The sequence below is a fragment of the Cheilinus undulatus genome, linkage group 7 (genome assembly GCF_018320785.1).
Source record: "Cheilinus undulatus linkage group 7, ASM1832078v1, whole genome shotgun sequence".
NCBI lineage: Eukaryota > Metazoa > Chordata > Actinopteri > Labriformes > Labridae > Cheilinus > Cheilinus undulatus.
This window is the reverse complement of record NC_054871.1, coordinates 42088231-42108439: the sequence shown is the minus strand read 5'-3', so window position 1 is coordinate 42108439 and position 20209 is coordinate 42088231. Positions and strand designations below refer to the sequence as shown.

General features: G+C 38.0%; 1 protein-coding gene across 1 annotated transcript in view; it reads left to right on the top strand.

Moving 5' to 3' along the window:
• The window catches only part of cyfip1 (cytoplasmic FMR1 interacting protein 1), a 57000-nt gene continuing 36791 nt past the window's right edge, over positions 1 to 20209 (top strand). The window contains exons 1-10 of the mRNA XM_041790692.1: positions 1 to 284; positions 15963 to 16083; positions 16846 to 16935; positions 17395 to 17472; positions 18189 to 18290; positions 18391 to 18572; positions 19112 to 19208; positions 19426 to 19554; positions 19645 to 19749; positions 19997 to 20088. Coding sequence (XP_041646626.1) covers positions 15967 to 16083; positions 16846 to 16935; positions 17395 to 17472; positions 18189 to 18290; positions 18391 to 18572; positions 19112 to 19208; positions 19426 to 19554; positions 19645 to 19749; positions 19997 to 20088 — 992 coding nt within the window. The 5' untranslated portion in view covers positions 1 to 284; positions 15963 to 15966. The remainder of the gene's footprint in view (positions 285 to 15962; positions 16084 to 16845; positions 16936 to 17394; positions 17473 to 18188; positions 18291 to 18390; positions 18573 to 19111; positions 19209 to 19425; positions 19555 to 19644; positions 19750 to 19996; positions 20089 to 20209) is intronic.

Sequence of the window (20209 nt, the reverse complement as noted above, 5' to 3'; positions counted from 1 at the left end):
GCTAGTGGAGGAGGGAGAGCAGCGCAGCTCTGAGCCGAGTTTCCTGTTGAGTTTCCCTGTTTGAGGGACAGGAACTCCCTGCTCGGCTACTCTCCCCCGCCCATGATAATAACACCAACCGAGGAGAGATTCCTCCGGCCGACGACAGAGAAAAAAACTCGGATTGAAGACTCCTAAAATTGGATTTGGGGGTCGCCGGAGGGACTAATATTTCGGATAAATGGCGCTGAACTAGTCCCTGTAACATTCACAGAAGTTTTCCTTTCCAACCGTCAGCAACTGTGGTGAGTAAATCGGCTGTTGGTAAAGTTTAGTTTCACTGTGAGCGTGTATTTCCAGCTAACTCACGGTGGGAGAAGTTGAGCAGTTTAGCTAGGGTGTAGCCTTGATAACTCCGCTTTATAAACGTTGACCGTTAAAAAACGAACACTTATTAAAAATAGAGTTTGAAGCTCGAGGAGGTTAACAGCCTGTTGCATTGAAAGCCACTTCACTGGTTCACAGGCCTGAACGGTGACTAATCTCAGGCCACGGCACCGAGCAGGGATACTGCCATTACCCCAGATACATGTCCAGGACTTTCTTACTTCATTAAACTCTTTACTAGAAGTTTTACCTCTATGAAATCCGTTTTGAAGCAGAATTTTTCATAAAATTAGGCATTTTAACCACGTAGTTACGTGTCCAGCTGTGTTAACCGCAGCAGGAAATTGTCTTTTATAACAAAATGGGAAAAGTCATGCGCAATTAATTAGGCTAATTAGCTGTTTTGTGCAAAACTGGTTGATCCCTTTGTGTTTTTTATTCTGTTTGTTCCTAATATAGGACAGTTGTTGTGTTCAGGAAACAAACTGTATTCCTCACCACTCCTTGTGTTGCATTCAGTGTCCAGCCATTCACAGTAAAATACTATTCAGCTTCTTCAACTATTTACATTCGAGGACTGTAATGATACCACTGTATTTCACTAAAAAATAATATTGATACCTCATTGTATACTACATAAAACGTCAAGTCTCAGGCACACAGAACTGGCTAATTTCCCGTTTCTAATTCACAAAAATTACAGTCAAGCTGTCGTTATAATTGCAGCATTTTCTGACTTAACCTTGTCAATTTCTTGTCTGTTTGAAAGACAGAATATTTGCATCCTAAGGAGATTCTGAAATTATTTTTAGACATGTCAGTATTTTTCAGCTTGTGGATATTCATGGACCACTACTGTTCTTGTTCCTTATATGGTGGGTTTTATGACTGAAGGTCTGTGATTTTTCTTTATAGCCTCCATACTTTTCCATCACAGTGATAATTAAAATAGTAGAGATTGTATTGTTGAAATCAGTGGTTCGCAACCTGGGGTCTGGGCAACCCCCATTTACCCTGAGGTTGACAAAATTAGATGTACAGATATTTTTTTAAAATCATGATTAGAAACATGATTAAGGATGCCTGATATTAGTATCGGCAGATATCAAAATATCTTCCTATATTTACAACATACAGTCATGGACAAAAGTATTGGTACACCTGAAATTTTTCCAGAAAATACACCATTTCTCCTAGAAATTGTTGCAATTACAAATGTCTTTGGTATACACACGTTCATTTCCTTTATGTGCATTGGAGCAACACAAAAAAACATAAGAAGAAAGCCAAAATTGACATAATTTTACACAAGACTCAAAGAATGGGCCGGACAAAATTGTTTGCACCCTCAACTAAATATTCTGTTGCACATCCTTGGGATAAAATAACTGAAACCAATTGCTTCCTATAACCATCAACAAGCTTCTTACACCTCTCAACTGGAATTTTGGACCACTCTTCTTGTGCAAACTGCTCCAGGTCTTTCAGATTTGAAGGGTGCCTTCTTGCAACAGCAATTTTAAAATCTCTCCATAGGTGTTCAATGGGATTTAGATCCAGACTCATTGCTGGCCACTTCAGAACTCTCCAGCGCTTTGTCTCCATCCATTTCTTGGTGCTTTTTGAGGTATGTTTGAGGTCATTGTCCTGCTGGAACACCCATGACCTCTGATGCAGACCCAGCTTTCTGACACTAGGCCCTACATTACGGCCCCAAATCTTTTGATAGTCTCCAGATTTCATGATTCCTTGCACACAGTCAAGGCACCCAGTGCTAGAGGCAGCAAAATAACCCCAGAACATCTTTGAACCTCCACCATGTTTGACTGTAGGTACTGTGTTCTTTTCTTTGTAGGCCTCATTCCATTTTCTGTAAACAGTAGAATGACATGCTTTTCCATAAAGCTCTACCTTAGCTTCACCTGTCCACAAAATGTTCTCCCAGAAGGATTGAGGCTTACTTGGGTACATTTTTGCAAACTCCAGTCTGGCTTATGTCTCTGTCAGCAGTGAGGTTCTCCTCGGTCTCCTGCCATAGCGCTTGATCTCATTCAAATGGCAGCGTATGGTCCGAGTTTATCCACCATTCCAACTATTCTGTGTTGCATTCTTTTGTCAATTTTTCTCTTTCGTCCACGTCCAGGGAGATTAGCCACAGTTCCATGGGTTATAAACTTCTTGATTATATTACGCACAGTGGACAAAAAGATTTCAAGATCTCTGGAGATGGTCTTGTAACCTTGAGATTTTTCATATTTTTCCACAATTTTGCTTCTTAAGTCCTCAGACAATTTTGGGCTCTTGTTTCTCTTCTCCATGCTTGGTGTGACACACACAGGCACACAACACAAAGGCTGAGTCAACTTTATGCATTCTGACTGGCTTCAGGTGGGATTTCTGTTACCAGCACCTGCTATTGCAACAGGTGAGTTTAAATGAGCATCATGTGTTTGAAATAAAATTGTTTACCCACCGTTTTAAAAGGGTGCCAACAATTTTGTCTGACCCATTTTTGAGTTTTGTATGAAATTACATCAATTTTGGCTTTCTTCTTATGGGTTTTTGTGTTGTTCCCATGCACATAAAGGAAATGAACATGTGTATACCAAAAACATTTGTAATTGCAACAATTTCAGGGAGAAATGGTGTATTTTCTGGAAAAATTTCATGGGTGTCAATACTTTCATCCATGACTGTAAATTTTAGCTCTAAAAATCTGCATGTATCGGCCGCAAATATTGGCCATTCAAACAAAAACATTTATGGAGTTTTAGTCTTGACCAACAGACCTACGTCAGCTTAAGTCTTTGTCTTTATTTATCATCATTCCTTACACTTAAAAGTGTGTTTTAAAGACCGCAGTTTTGGGTCTTAACCAGTCTTAAATATTGGTATCAATATCGGTATTGGCTATTTCTAGTACTAATATGTGGAAAATGGCTTTTATAAAGAGAGGGAAAGTCCTTTACCTTATTTATTGCATTACAATTTTTAGTGATCTGTTTAGAGGTCATTATCTGTTTGAAGACATGAAGGAAGGAAGGAAGCAGGGTGACGATAAGATATTGTTGGTAAAATCTCATCTTTTTATATGTTGGATGTTGTGTTTCATATACTTGTTGCTTTAAATATGATAAACAATGACACAACTCAAGTACACTCATTGTATACTAAATTTAGATGGAGTTGCGAAGCCACTGAAACTGAACAGTGGGTATTTTCCCACCTTGATTCAGAGTTCAGGCTCTTACTGAGACTACAGGTGTAGAGTTAGTCATTCAAAGTCACTCTTGTTTTCATATCTTTTGAAGAGTGTCTTGTCTTTTACTGTGAACTCCTGTTATCCAGAATATTTCCTTTGTTTGCTGATGCTTTTCAGCTCTTATTTGCGCAGTGTCACAAGAAAACAACCAGGGGAGCACAGAGGGTAAAGTGGTTTAAAGCATGCACCATGTACGCAGGCGGCCCGGGTTTGAATTCAGCCTGTGGCCCTTTACCGCATGCCTCTCACCACTCTTTTCCCTGTTTCTGAGTCCATCCACTGTCTTCCTCTATCTAACAAAGGCACGAAAAGCCCCCCCCCCAAAAAAAAGAAAATAACTAAAATAACTCAGCAATCTTCTAGTTGTACTTCTAGTGCACAGCTAGTGCTTTGTTCAACACAGCATACGGGTATAATTCATTCATTAAGAAAGGAAATGAGCAAAAAGGAAATTTTTGTTTACTTGGAAACCTGACAAACTTACCGTCAAAACAGAGATACAGTAGGATTGATTCTGCCCTGATATGTGGTAACTGTGATGTTCTGCTGAAAAAAAGAGAAAATCGGGTGATTTCACACCTTTAAATCTTGAGACACATCAACAACTTCCTTCAAAGTGGCAGTGTGAAGAAGATACGTGCTCTGCAGGGCATCAGTTGTTGCATCTGTTCCTCACTTGCATTGAATATCATGGTTTCCTCTCCATCTTCAGCTGTAAATACATTTGTGAAAAGTGTGATCAGCTGGTGTTTTAGCAGTTTGCTAGTATGCCAAAAAGTTTCATCAGCTCTTTCGGACAGAGGGCAAGTGATTGCAACATTGACAAACAAACTGTACCACTCATTGTTTCTGCTACTGTTTGCATACAGTTACTAGGCAGCTTATACGTCGGGAAAACAAGCAAAACAAACATTCAGGGGTCTCCAGCCATGCTTTTAGTTCCAGTTTTGTGTGTAAGGCTTCTGATAAATCACTTAACATATTCACTGTACCTCCATTGCAATCAAGGTGAGTGGAGTTTAATATGTTGTGCTCAGAGCAGTTACAGGACTTTTGAAAAGCAGTATGCAAGGGAGAGTGGTTTAGCTCTGTTGGCTGGGACCTTGCTGCATAGGTGCTGGGTTTTCTATTTATGATGCATGCCATCAAAACTCTGTGTTCTACTTCCTGTCTTATCTTCAGCTTTCCTGTCCATACAATTCCAATAGCAGGGAAAAAAAATCTAAGGAACAGAAACAACATACTTGAAGTGTTTATCTATGATATGAAATTGTTAATGGAATTTTCTGTTGTTTGTTGGGAGGACAAATTGACACTACAACTTAAAAAAGTGGTATAAGTTGCGAAGAGCACATAGAAAGAAGAGCTTGAGTTAAACAGTTAGAAGGGTCATATTCCATCTGTTCTAAGGCTGGGCGATTATAGCAAACATCAAAATCACAATTGATTGGGCTTTTTACCTCGATTACGATTAATGAACGATTACTCCACCCCCAACCTCCGACTCTCTTTGTTCTGCAAATAATTTATAATTTTAAAACGTATAACTGAGAGGAACATGCAGAGATGAACAATTTATGTTTTTATTGAGACAACTGAAATCAAAATACACACCTGAAATGAAACTACCTGGCTGCCTATCACATGACTACACAGCTAGTAGTTTGCTTTTAAGGGGGTGGTGCATTATTAGAGAGAGGTATTGCAAGGGAAAACATTGAAATAATTGACAGGATTTTGTCGGTTATAGGCTCTAAATGTCGGTTTCGATTATTTTTCTATTAATTGCTTAGCTCTAATCTGTTCTATGGATTCTATTTTGTTGAAATAACAAATTCCTCATTGTCACAACTGAATTCATTGAAGTTTTTCATCAAAAACAAAACTTTTATTTCCTTGATGTGAAAAAATTCAATACATCCTGATATCTGATATATACGTTTACCTAGCTAATCGCTATTTTTACTGATCTGACCTTAAACACATCATAATATAACTGTCCACTAATTAACTTTTATTCTGATGATTCCTTATAGATTCCAACATCAGATTAATGTTTTCAACTAGCTAAAGCCTGTGTTATGAGTGCATGTTACCCCAGCACAGCTGTAGTCTTTTTTTCTTCCTGCTGACCATTGATTAGAGCTATGAAAAAATATTGATACGCCAATATATCGTGATACTTTGACATCCGATACAATATCAGTACTTCAACTCTTAATATCGATTTTTTTTGTAAAAAAATAAAAATTCAGATTTTAGCCGAGTTGTTGGTAAAATACGACTTCCGCACCTCCACTGCGGTAGATGGCGCCAAAGAGCTACTCTGCTGTATGTCGCCACGGCATTTCCTGTAGAAGCAGTCAGTGTGCATGGATGAAAGGAGTGAACATGGCTGACAAAGTAACAACACCTGCACAATTCAAAACAGACGTTTGGAAGCATTTTGGCTTCAAAGTTAAAACAGGGAGCACAGACAGCAAGTTAGAGAAAGGAAATGCTGTTTGCAAGCTCTGTCTTGCTGCCGTGAAATATAGCGGGAACACCACCAACGTATTGTGTGATTTACATATACATCATCTCTGTATTTTTCTTAGTTAACTGTGAAGAATATCGCAATATATAGCAATATCATGATATCCAGATATATCGTGATACTATCGTATCGTGACCCAAGTAGCGTGATGCGTATCGTATCGTGAGGTTCTTGCCAATACTCACCCCGACCATTGAATAGGGAATGGGAGCCAGTTCCAGTTTAGAACTGCTTTCAATTGGTTCAGTCTATCAACATTATTTACAATTGATCTTAACACTTCAATTATCAATGCCTTACTTCTATGAGCCTTGAAAACACAGTTTAGCAAGAGGCAGTCAGCAAAGCGAGCAAGAACAGAAAAGTCAGCAAGTGAACATGGCGGACAGTCACAAAAACAGGCTAAAGAGGTCTAAAGGATGGCTTCATTCAAAAATGACACAAATTGTGGGACGTACAACGTCTGTCAAACAGTGAGTTCATGCAAGGCATGCATCTTTTTGAGAACTATAAATTTTGTACAGTATTTCAATTTATTTTAATACATTCAGAGATCTGGGATCCAGAGACTAGATCTATATTTGGGTTTATCTTTTAAAGAAAATTAGCAGTAGTATTGTGTTCTAATTTAAGTTCAGAGATTGAAGATCCAGAGAGCAGTTTGTTTTTTAACTGAGTCGTTTCCAACAAAAATATATATTTTTGTATATTTTAGCATAGTATCCTCCCAAACACTTCATGTTTAACAATGTTAGTTATGAAAACTGTTTATTATAGCCAATAATTAAAGTGTGCTTGTCACTGACTCTCACTGAAGGCGGTGTACATCTTGCTCAGTGTTCATAGAGAAAGGGACTCATTGAAATTTGAGTCTTCCTTTCCAAAACGAAAATTCACAGGAATGAAATCGATAAGGGAATCCATAAAGAACTGAACTGATAAGAAGAATCAATAATAGCATCGAAATCAATAAAATCTTATCAATTCCCATCTCTAGATAAAATGCATTACATCATTTAACTGGTGATGTAATGCATGCATTTTGAAAAACACAGAACTAGCTTTTTACTTACCAGGGGTTCAGTCTTCATCCTTCGTGGTGGAAGACTGAACTGGTTTAAGTTGTACGTGGCACTGAACCCCTTGTGGCATGTCAGTGGCCACAGCATAAGCCACTGAAATAATGGCATAGAAGCCACTGCTCCTTCAGCGGCCTTCTAGGTGCAACTTTTTGATCTTGACTCTTATCAACAACTTAAAGGTAACTATCAAAGCCGAATTTACCCTTAAGAATAGTCAAGGATGTGACCTGTCTGACTAGCCCTGACCTGCTTTCATGTTCGAAAATGAGAGCAAATGTTGGCATTGTGTGAGTGTTACACCTAAAGAAGTGATTTAAAAAACTTCAGCTTTGATATCAGCCACTGGCCAAATTATTATGTCAAATATTGGCTTAAGCATCTGCTCTGATCTTCACAAACGGTACATCTCTAATCTGAACATAAAGTGTGGAGCTAGACTTCTTGCTGTCTGCTGATTGGTTGAAAGAATCTACCACTGTCATTACAACTACTGAATAAACCACTGATTGGATTCAAATGACAACTCAGTTCAGTTCAGCTGCCTGTAGTGATGTGTTGTTAGTGAACAAACTTTTTTTTTTATAAATTCAAGATATTATTATTTATGTCAATAACAGAAATGAGTCTGTTTCCTTCTTCATTTTGTTATTTTATAGGCATAAAAAGCTAAAATTTGACTGAAATAAAGAGCTGTTTGGGAGCTGAAAGACCAGCTCTTATTACTATGCAGAGCCAAGTGATCAGAATCTATAAAAAGCTAGATTTGCCATCACTGGATAGACTGTTGAAATGCAAGCTAGATCATAGTTTACTGAACCACACTTTGCCAGATTGCACTGAACCAAACTGCACTGTGTAGCTGAAACACACCATATAAATTTTTCTGGAAAGCAGGAAATCACAGTTCTACAACACCCATAGGCCTTTAAGTAAGAAGTATTTACAATAGAAGTCCCTTTTAATTTACTACTCATTCAGGTTAATTTGTATTTCCCTAGACCCTTACATCTCTATCATCTGTGCTGTACCTTGTTTTTTCCTCCCACCATGCACACCTAGTGTACCTGCCTGATTCTGGTTTAAGCTCCTTACTGTGTAATTACTAAGTGAGTCCTACAAACACGCTGTAATGGCCAACAACCTGGTCAGCTAAGTCTGAGTCTGGCCTTTCTTCTTGTCCCTGTTCTGGCTCTTATAAGAGGAGACAGTTCTACTTTTAGCAGTCTTAAACAGGAACTGTGCTCTAAAGCAAAAGCCAATGAGGTTCCTTATTTTGATGGTTCTGGTTTCTCTCCAGTAATGGTTGACCAAGTGGCTTCACGGTAGTTTAACCTGCTGTTGCTTCAGCTCTTCTCAAAAATACATCAGGTGTTTCCTTATCTTTCAATTTAAAGAGTTTACCAATGCAACAATGTTTTGTTTAATCTAACACAGAAGTTTTTATATTTCCTTTTTATTGACAACTTTCTTATTTTTGGACATCAGAGTAAAAGTTATGGTTCTTTCACTGTCTTAAGAAAGGCGTGCGTCACATGCCCTTGTTGCCTGGACTCATACTTCCCTCTTCTTCTCTTGTTATGTTGCTTACTTGACTATTTGCAGTTCTGTTTTTTTTTTTTAAAGACATTTGGCTCCATCATTAATTAGACATTCTGAAAACTGCTTTACGTACACTCAGGACTTCCCATTTGACTTCCTCTCCTCTTTAAAAAAAACACACACACTTTACCACACCTTTTTTTAGCCCTTCATGGCTGAATCCCTTTTTGTTTACTTTGACATTACTGAGACTCTCATAGTAAGTTCATTTCTGAACTCCCACGTATACATCCTAAAATAAAACAGTCACTGAGATTTAACAGTTCTAACTGTTCGCTTTGATTTGAGAGTGTTAACATCTGTGCATGGTGTATAAACCACTGTGCTGGATGCACTTATTGAAGTATTAGTTTAAGCAAATATTCATTCATTCAATAAAGTGCCAGCAACTTAATGTGTTTAGGCAACCACCTAACCCTGGCAGCTAAGAAGAAGGCAACAGTTTGCACAGGCTCATCAAAATCTGACAAAAGAAGATTAGGAAATTTTAAGCTAGTCTAATGGGTCTGATTGCAGTTTAACTCTATCTTGCATGGTGAATGTGTAAGCTGGAGCTTTTTTTTTTTTTTTTTTTTTTAATAAAATGGGGGTTTTATTTGTGGCATACTTGAAACCCCACAAGTAGAAATTAAGCAAAATTCAGCCTTCTTCAGTATTGTAGGCTACCTTGCATATCCCTTCCTGATGAAGGTCTACCTACTAGATCTTTTAATGGCTCCTTTCTGCAGAATACTATGCAGACCTTGAATGTTCAAAGTTCTGATAACTCAACAATTCAATGCAATCAATGGCCCTGACAGAAAAACAGTTCAGATGAAAAAGTTTTGAATAACTGATGTACAGCAAACAAGTCTGTAGCAACCAGCAGTGCATTTAATCCTAAAACATTCCCAGTAGACTTTTTTTCAAAGGTCTGAATTTATTGCAATAAATCAGGAGAAGGATGCACTGATTGATAATATAAGGGCCAATACTAGGGATGCATGATAGTTGTGCAGCTGCTCTGACATGCTTTTATTGTTTGGAAAGGGGGCGGATGAGTGTTTGTGAAGTCAGGCACGAGTTCTGCCACGCTTTAGTGATCCCCAGGATATTCCCCTAATATACGTTCCACTTTCTTAGAAACAGCATTTTTTTCCGTGATTTCTGCGTTTAATAGTAGATTCCATTTTTATTGGCAAAGTCCACGATTCCATTAACGTGGACATCATAGGGCCCCGGATATTAGCTTTAAAGGTGAAATATCAATATTGGCAGATATGAAAATTTCTGCCAATATTTACAATCCATATTTTGTGTATAACAATAAGCCTATTTCAGCTGTAAATATTGGCAGTTCAAATAGTTATCAATTATTTGGGGCTGGACCAACAGACCTACTTCAGCTGAAGTCTTTCATCATCATTCCTGATACTTGTAGGTGTGCTTTGAGGACTTAAATTTGTCAATTTTTTCATCCTCAAGCTTTAAATTGTGTGTTTTATGGAATAAAGTTTTAGGTCTTAGCTATATCTAAATGTGGGTATCAATAATGGTATTGGGTAAAATTATTTTGTAAATATCAGCATAGGCTAATTGGTATTGGCAAAAATCCAATATTGTGTATCCCTAGCTAATACTGATGTCTCAGGTAACAGTTTAGCCAGTGCAGATACTGATGTTCTTCTCATGTCTCTCAAGTATTGATCCCACTATAGCAACATTATAGCTCATGTTTGATCATGAAAACAGATCAGAGTTTGTCCAACAGACGGCTTCCTCTTAATTGTCTTGAGTCAGCAGGTGGGTATACCAAATACCTGCATTAAACTGATTTGACTAAACAGAAAAGCACTGGCTATATCTGTTCATGCCACCTTGTTTGCAGGTGTTTGTCAGTAGTGCTGATGTTGGCAGATACTTATGTTAAACCGATGCATATGTCCTGAGATTTTATGTAAAAAAGCAATGCATTCTCAATCAGAATTGAGGCCTACGTAAAGCCATGCTTTCAGACCAGTTTGACTGGATTGGTCACATTAATCTGTACCATTTTAAAGGTGAAAACCACTTTTTTGATTTATTTGTATTCTGGAGGAATATGTTGCAAACAGATTATGCATAAAACATGTACAATGGCAGATGGACACACAGACTGTGAGTTCTAAGAAATATGCTCTCTTGAATTTTGTTGTAATTATCGCTCTTCATATTGTTATCCTAATTTTGAACAATGCCATAGTACATTAACATTTTTTTCCTGAACTACTATAGGCAGATTTGTAAACAAATCTTTGATAATGGTTAAAAAAAACAGTTTTAAATACAAAAGGGGTTAACCTACAAGGAAGATGTACAGTATTTCCCGCAGATTTACACTGTTCCCAGCAGATAGGAATAGCCACCTCACCCTGCCTCATTCTGTATGTTTGAGTTTTTGGGTTTCTTCTGCTCTTTTAACAGAATTCATCAATAGTGCCTCTGTATCAAGATGTCCAGATAATGAGAGCACTTGTCTTTAGATATGTTTCACTTTATACGGTGTAATTGTAATGGCATTTGTTGATACAGCCATCATCCCAGAGTACAGGATAATATCAGTGGCAAAGATAGCATAATTTATAACATGAGACTTTGCACCAAAATCAGTTCATTTACAGAATGGGGGCTCCTCTCACTCATGCAAATTGTGATGGCCAACGTATTTTAATGCGAAAAAAGAAATGGTCAACAAATACATTTGGATGACAAATATGCCTTGGTGTCCCACCCAAGCATTGATTGCCAATATGTGGGAAGTACTGGTGTATCAAAAGAAACAACATGAGAGTTTTTAAAGAAAGGTCTACATTTCCTTTACTTTGGAGCCATTTAAAAAGTTTCAAATACTATTAACACTGGAATTCAGCAAGCACTGATTAAATGTGCCATTTGCGTGTCCACTTGGCTAGAGTGCTGAAAAATACATATGTGCCACTTTAAACTTGTCAACTTTGATATGTGCTCATATTTACAGGCAATGAATCAGTTTGTCGGAGAGATGTCATTGCTCTTAAGCCAAATGCTAGTAAACTAAAGCAAATCAAACTACTTCCTTAGTACACATACAGATAAATGCTATTTATGTACAAATGGCACATCAACATTAGATTGCATGTATCGTACTTTTTATTAGTTGCATTACATAAATGTTTTCCTGCATTATGGCATTATGACTCTGAGGCAATGGATAGAAATATACTAAGACGTACCCTTCAGAAGTCTCTGAAAGTAACACATTTTACCATCAAGATGTACACGAAGTACTTAAAAAAACCTGAAGGAAGTTTTTTGTTTTTGTTTTTGTTTTATGCCTCTGTAGAGGATAGGGTTGTGGATTGTGTAGGAAACACACTTGAAGGACTACAGCTTCTGTACTTCGGTAGGGGACTTAAGCCCTTGGCTATTTGGCTTTTTGGTTTATTAATGAAATTTTACTTCTGTAGTAAAAGTTTAAAAGAAACCAACAAAGCCACATTTTCATCCATGGTGCCTTGTTGTTAAATCCATCCAGATGAGCATCTGTCCTTTGTAATTTGATACTGTTGATAGTGGTCACTGTGCCTATGCCTTGCAGAAATCTTTGAAGAGTGCATGTCTGGGCGTGTTATCAGACATCAAGATCCTCTACTGCTCTATGTGAAGCCTGCATAATGCAGATTGATATTCAGAGCTTAGGAATAAAGGCTATTTTGATGAAAAATCTACACATTGTGTAGGAAGATGGTTGAGATGTAATATGTCCTTGCCTAGCTTTCCTCTGATCTAATAGAGCCTCCAACTAAATGTGTTTTATCAACATTCTACATTCCTGTCTACTTTTTAATCCTCAATAAATAAGATCAACTCTCCTCTGCTGCATAGCAGTGTTCAAAAACCACATGTTCCATGAGTCATTGGGTGGGACTGTGGAAATTGTCATCATAAATATAGTCAAACTTGCAGCTGAAACTGACAGTTTTCTCAGCTAATGATCAAAATGAGTAATCTAAGGCAAGGCAGGTTTCATTATGCACAAAATTTCAGAAACAAAGGAAGTTTTAAGCACTTAACACAGGCAAAAAATCAGACATTTAAACCCCTGCCAGATAAAACTGAAAGAAAATCATTAGCAAAAAAAATTACAGTAAAATGTTGGTCATCAATGTAGTTTTACAGAAAGTCTTCCTGATATGTCATAGGGTTATGTTTCTGAGAAACAACATCTAATTGCAAATGTTTTTGTACTCGTATTGCAAAGTCGATATGAATATTCTTATTTAAGGGAATGATCATTTTTATGGCACACTCATTTTTATTAAGAAAAGTAGGGTTGTCCCAATCAGCATTGTTGGCCTCCGATCCCAATCCGATTTTTTAATATTGGATATCTGCTGATACCAAGTCCCGATCCGATTTTTTCTAAAGTGCAACTAGATCTGCTACATCACCCCCCCCCCCCCACACACACACACTTTTATTTCTTTACCCTCTGTTACTTTAAAATGAAACTGGCGTGCATGTGAGACTGCACGCTCTAACTCGAAGGTGGAGGACTCAATCCAGTGTGCAGTGAGACTCAGCAGTGACATGGGGCAAACATCTGGGCTCCAAATGTATGCAGTGAAGCTAACGGCAGTGAAGTTGCTTTGTAAATTCTCTAGTATGCTGTCACGTACTTTGTTGTACAGCTCTGGTAAAGCAGTGTCAGTACTGTAATATTGAGACGACAGGGCATAGCGTGGGTCTAAAAGCTCAAGAAGACTACAAAAACCCAAATTCTCCACCACGGAGATGGGCTGGTTGTCCAACGCGATGAATTCGGGCACCTTTTCTGTTAAATTCCTGCCTTATCGCTCTCTTAAGGGTATTTGTCTTTTCTCTGAAAGTCCAGAGGTTGTTGCTTCTGTGAAGTTGCCTTTTGCTGTAGTGAAGTCACCATTTCTGCTGCATGTTTACTTCAGAGACGATGGATCAAATTTGTAGTGTTAAACGCAGCTCTGCTTCAACCACCTTGTGAAACGGTCGTGTTACAGATGCTGCAAGTGTTTTCGCTCTCACGTTTGAAGTATTTCCACACTGCTGACATGTTAACACACAAAAGCTAATGTTGCTACTGCAGCTTTGTTGTGTTACTGGCGCGTCTATGGCCTGTCGTAAATTGTGCTCCCTTTACAGCAGCTGACATAAATGATCGGCTGGGCTGATCGGATCAAATTGCAGATCACCGATCAATTAAAAATGCTTAGTATCGGCTCCGATTCGATACATGCGATCAGGATCGGGACATCCCTGATGACAACATACACAAAAACAAGTAAAGAAGAATGTTTTATAGATTATTCTAACAATATTGACACTTAAATTCTTGTATGTCTGGGGCATTTACATGCCAGCTGCAACCAAAAAAAAAAGGATTAAACTTGAAATCAGATGCTTAATCAGTCATCTGTGATTTCCCATAGCACTTGGTTGGAGTTTTCATCTTACCCCTCCATTCCAACAAGAATCGGTACACCCTTCCTCTAGTTGTGGGGTAGGGCTAAGGGTTGTGTTCAGATTGAACCTTCAGTTGTTGGACATGTTGAAAGTGCAGACATGGGGATGAAACTGGCTTTGATTATCCTCAAAAATGTCAGTATCCTGCAGCAGTCTTTTGATTCCACAGAGCCTTCGAGTTCTTTGCTGTTCTTTCCTCTTCATAACATCAGCTCAGTGACCTTCTCTGACCTTGAGCCCCGTGCATGCAGTGACTGCCAGCTCATTGTTTTTGTCTGTTTGACTCTGTAGATTCTGATTGCAATAGGATTTTTGATTGTTCAGTGTCAGTGACGTCTGCATGTCTGTAGTCAGCAGCAGAGTGAGAATGCAAACCAAAGCATACCACGCCACTTAATAATAGAGCACTGATCTATTTACATTTGATTTAATGTTGTCGACAATGTTCGTTATCTCTCTGTGGTTGCTGAGTTATGAGAAGGTTCCTAACAGACACTGTTTCTGTATCCAAGAAAGTTTTAATGCTTTTGGTGTGAAGATGAATGATAAGAGAAGGTGATATAATGCTCTTACATACTCATCAGTATTCCAGTTTTCAGCCTCATTTGGGTTTTGACCTTTTAAGGATTTGACATTTGCATGGAATATTAGTAAGGGTGACATTAGTCTCTAAGTTTGCTTGTTTGACAATAGTAAGGGTTCTTATAACCTGTATCCAGATTTCATGACAATGTGCAACCACAGGACACAGACCAACATGCGTAGAAAACTTGATTATTAACTCTTTATTATAGTGCACATGCAAATATACTGCTTAAAAAAAGAGAACCTTCTGTATTATTAAGCAACACTAACTCTGATAACATTATTGCAGAAACAGTGATTCAACACCATTACACAGGCATGATGACTGCACCATTACACTCAGAAAAAGACACACTGAAGAGGTATATGCAGGAAAAAGACTGGTGTCATCATGTATCATGAATACATGAAATACAGATTTCCCTGCAGGAGCTGTCCCTGATGGGAAATCTTAGCTCAATAATAATGTGATTCCCACACCCAGCTCTCAGAGATCTCACAAATTTAGAAACTGCAAGGTATTAAGTGTTAGGGGGAACAAGGGTGAACTATTCATTTTAATAGTAGTAAGTATTATGTAACTTTTACTCATACTACTTTTCTGGTTTACAACCTAACACTATCAGCAGAATATTTTGTGATATGGCTCTTTATTACACGTTTTTTTTTTTCACAGAGGAAAACTTAAACACTTAGTGAATACCTTATGAAAAGACCATCCAGAACCAGGGGTACTTTGGTTGCATCAGTTTATGAATGTATTGGGGATTATTGGGATAAAGTTAGTAAATTTCCTTGCCAATCCTCTGTTATCATTTTTAATCCAGCTTTTTCCTTTTGCGTCAACACAAATTCCTCCCTTACATCTCTAAACTTCTATTAAGTTTATTAAAAAATCAAGTATGAAGCCACATTGCTTTACGTCTGCTGTGCCATTTGATTTTTTTCATGCATAAAGGCTATAGAAAGCAAAGGCTTAGTGCCACAAGTCCTACTCCAGACTGAATTGTTAACATTTTCTCTTTCTTCTTTCCAGCACCATGGCATCAACGGTGACTTTAGAGGATGCTCTTTCAAACGTGGACCTGCTGGAGGAGCTGCCCCTCCCGGACCAGCAGCCATGCATCGAGCCCCTCCCCTCCTCAGTCATGTTTCAGGTCAGTGCTGATGGCTGTGTTCTTATCAAACACTTAAATTATTTGTCACGGATGCTTTCCTCTATCTATTTTACCTAATGAACCAAATGTAATGGTTATCTTTTTTTTTTTTTTTTTTTTTTTTTTTTTCTTTTTTGTGCCAATGAAGTTTTTTGGAGTTCCAGTTTATAGACTGAATATTGATTTGCAGCTGTTATTTGGAGATTTTTTTTATGTATATAAGACAATCAACAAGACAAGTCAAACAAGAGTGAAATCTTTCTAACTCAAAACAAATGTGTATTATGTTGTGGCTGCAAAACCACACTACTGGCATAAATTATCTAATCATGGCAACTGAATCCACCATTTTCCCCAGTATTTCACTTTAGAAACCTTTTAACTGCATATCAAAACATTTATAAATGATGATTGCAGAAGATATTATTTAGGAAAGATAACTATGTTTTCATTTACAGTTTATATTTTTTTACTTTTGAACCTTTATTTTCTGAAAGACACAAACATTTCTCAAATTTGCCAATGCTGTCAAGATAAAAAGCACAGTAATGGAAGGAAAAAGATCAGTGTTTTGGTTGTAAGCTTGATTTTCAAAGTCCATTTTGAAAAAAACAAAAAGAAAAAAAAGAAACCTCACCAGTGAAAAAGACCAATTAAAGTGGGTACCTGTTGCAGCTTACTGGTAATTTTGCATTTATCTGGTAAGCACCATTGATTATAGTTGTGTTAAATTCTGAAATAATATTTCTTGTCCTCCTACAGCCCAACTTTGACACCAACTTCGAGGACAGAAATGCATTTGTCACCGGCATTGCCAGATACATCGAGCAGGCCACCGTCCACTCCAGCATGGTACGACAGGAGGGTCACAGCCTCTTTTTTCTTATCAGCTCTCTCTCTGCTTTTAAACCACTAACTGAGAAAAGCAAATTCAACCAAATGGGGTCAAACACTTGTTGTGAGCAGAGCGTTTGTTATTGTGCATCAGGCAGGTTAAAAAAACAGTCTTAGAAGCAAATAACCCGGGACAAACTGAGCTTTAGACGGCCCCTTCACAGTGCTTTGTGTCCAATTAGTGAGGGATAATTACTCGGGAATTTGAATCAAAAAGCACTTTGTATGAAGGTTGAGCTGGCCTGAATGCACTAATGCTATTGCTGAATGCACTAATACTGCCCACCCAAGCTTCAGTTTTTATTTATTGTACAAACTTTTCTTTCATTTTTGGATAACAGTGAGTGTAAATGTATTTATCTGTTGGTGATCTTGAGATTTTAATCTGGCTTAAAGGGGTTTTTCTTGTTGAATTAGAATGAGATGTTGGAGGAGGGGCAGGAGTACGCCATTATGCTGTACACCTGGAGGAGCTGCTCACGTGCAATACCACAGGTAACCACACGTCTGCTAACATGTTTGTTCTCAGGTTTGATATACCATTATATGTTGATTACACTAGTATTTAATTAATCTTTTGATGGATAGTTAATGTGCAGATGTTATGAAAATCCTTGTTGCAGTAGTTGGTCTTTGAAAGCAACTTGAAAAGCAACAGAAGAACTGCACTACCCTAATTCAAACTTTTCAGGATGATTAAATCAAGATTTGATGGTCCAATGGGACTACATCTCAAAGTTAAGGCTGTTATCAGCATAATGTTTTGATTTAACTGGGCAGAAAACAGGAGAATAAAAACACAAATAATTTTCTCTTCCATATACAGTTTATTTTTTAACTTCAAAGGCTTCATTCACATTCTAGGCCAAAGTGCCCTGAATCTGATTTTCAATTTTGACTTTTTATTGCATTGCGAACAGCACAAGTTAGTCTGTAATCTGTTCTTTTCAAATCAGATTTGGGCTAATTTTATTTGTGAATACGTTAACGTGAATGGATTAGCCTGGTACAGGCCACATTTTAATAAGTGATGTGAACGGACAAACAAAAAGATGTACCTGAGGGAAAAAATAGAATGGAATTGCTTGAATTTCAGAAAAACAAATGCAATGTTCTGGAATCAAAATGTTTCCAGTGTTTCTGTGCAACCTAAACAGCGTGCATGGGTTCAAATGCAAAATCCTCTTTGCCTTATTTTCTTTTACTCATAGGTGAAATGCAACGAGCAGCCTAACAGAGTGGAGATTTATGAGAAGACAGTGGAGGTCCTGGAGCCAGAAGTCACCAAACTGATGAATTTCATGTACTTCCAGGTAGATTGAATTCTTCATTCAGCTGCAGTTCTCCTTGATTTTAACTGTATGTAAGCTGACCTCACTGCAAATCAACATCTCTGCTGTTTCCCTACTCCAGCGTACTGCTATCGACCGTTTCTGTGGTGAAGTCCGTCGTCTCTGTCACACGGAGCGCAGGAAGGACTTTGTTTCTGAGGCATACCTTCTGACCTTGGGGAAGTTCATCAACATGTTCGCTGTGCTGGATGAGCTGAAGAACATGAAGTGTAGCGTCAAGAATGACCACTCTGCCTACAAACGGTAGGACAGCTGTGCTGCATTCATTTATATCTTTGATTATAATACCAGACACTAGAGGGCAGCATCACAAAGCAGCTGTGTAGACCATTCTCTGTGATGTTTTATATCCCTTGTACTTCACTCTGCATCCACACAAAGACTTAAACGGGGCAGCTGTCCCATCACTACACTCATTTAAATTCATTTCTGCCTTTGTCTGCATCATAAGCAGCGAAAACATGTTAAACATGTGTATTTGAATGAAAGAAGATTTTTGTTGGTTTGATGTAGAATGTAGGGGCTAGTTTTATCTCTAAAGCTTGGGAAATTAAGCAAAATTCACAAAGGAATAAACATATGTCAATGATCGTGGACATGACAATAAAATGTTTGCATTGTAGGAGTCTCACACCAAACGGGATAATGGAAAAATGCTATCTGCATACAGATTTTCACAGTCATTGCATCTTTGTCTTTTTGGTAAACTGACAGGAGAAAGATGCTTATTGTGTGCTTGTATTTCTTTTTTATTAAAGCCATATGTGTTTCTTTTCTCCCAGAGCCGCTCAGTTCCTCCGAAAAATGTCTGAGCCTGCGTCCATCCAGGAGTCTCAGAATCTGTCCATGTTCCTGGCAAACCACAACAAAATCACCCAGGTTGGTCAGACGTGTGTCACATTTGGTTCTATAAAGTTACTTTATCTTTCCAGTAGATGGTTGATATCATCTTATGTACAAGTTCCCAAGTAAAAATGAGAATTTACAGCATTCAGTTTGTCAATTCCGTGGTAGGGAACTGACCCTGTTAAAAGAAAAAGTTTTACATGATTCAGGTTTCTTGCATTTCATAATATTTTTCTGTGTTGTCTCTTAGTCTCTGCAGCAGCAGCTAGAGGTAATAAATGGATACGAAGAGCTGCTGGCAGACATCGTCAACCTGTGTGTGGATTACTATGAGAACAAGATGTACCTCACACCCAGTGAGAAACACATGCTCCTGAAAGTAAGTGGAGATCATCTGAACACTCAACTGGATCTTTACCAACTTAAAAAATATTAAAATGTTTTATGAAACATCTTTTCCATTTCTCAGGTAATGGGGTTTGGTTTATATCTCATGGATGGAAACAGCAGCAACATCTACAAACTAGATGCCAAGAAGAGAATTAACCTGACCAAGATTGACAAGTTTTTCAAGGTCTTATATTTTGATTTTGTATTACAATTATGCAAACATGATTGATCTGATCTTACATTTGGCGACAGGAGATTTTTGTTTTACATTTTTGTTGATTTCATTTGAATGTTTGGTGCAATTAAATGTTAAGTACTTTTTTCCACTCTATTGGTTCCTTTATCCTTAAAAATACAGATGAATGGGTGAGTGGCCAACTGGTTAATGAGGCAATAAAAATGCAAATACTGTGTGTTCTTGATGTTCACAGCAACTCCAGGTGGTCCCGCTGTTCGGTGACATGCAGATTGAGCTGTCAAGATACATCAAAACCAGCGCTCACTTTGAAGAGAACAAATCCAGGTGAGATAAATGCATCTTTAATGCAGAATGAATGTGCCATGTGTGAAAGCCCTTTTGAGTTATTATTATAATGCACATATATCCTCACCCTTTGTTCCTAACCCAGCGTCTCCCCTTTCTT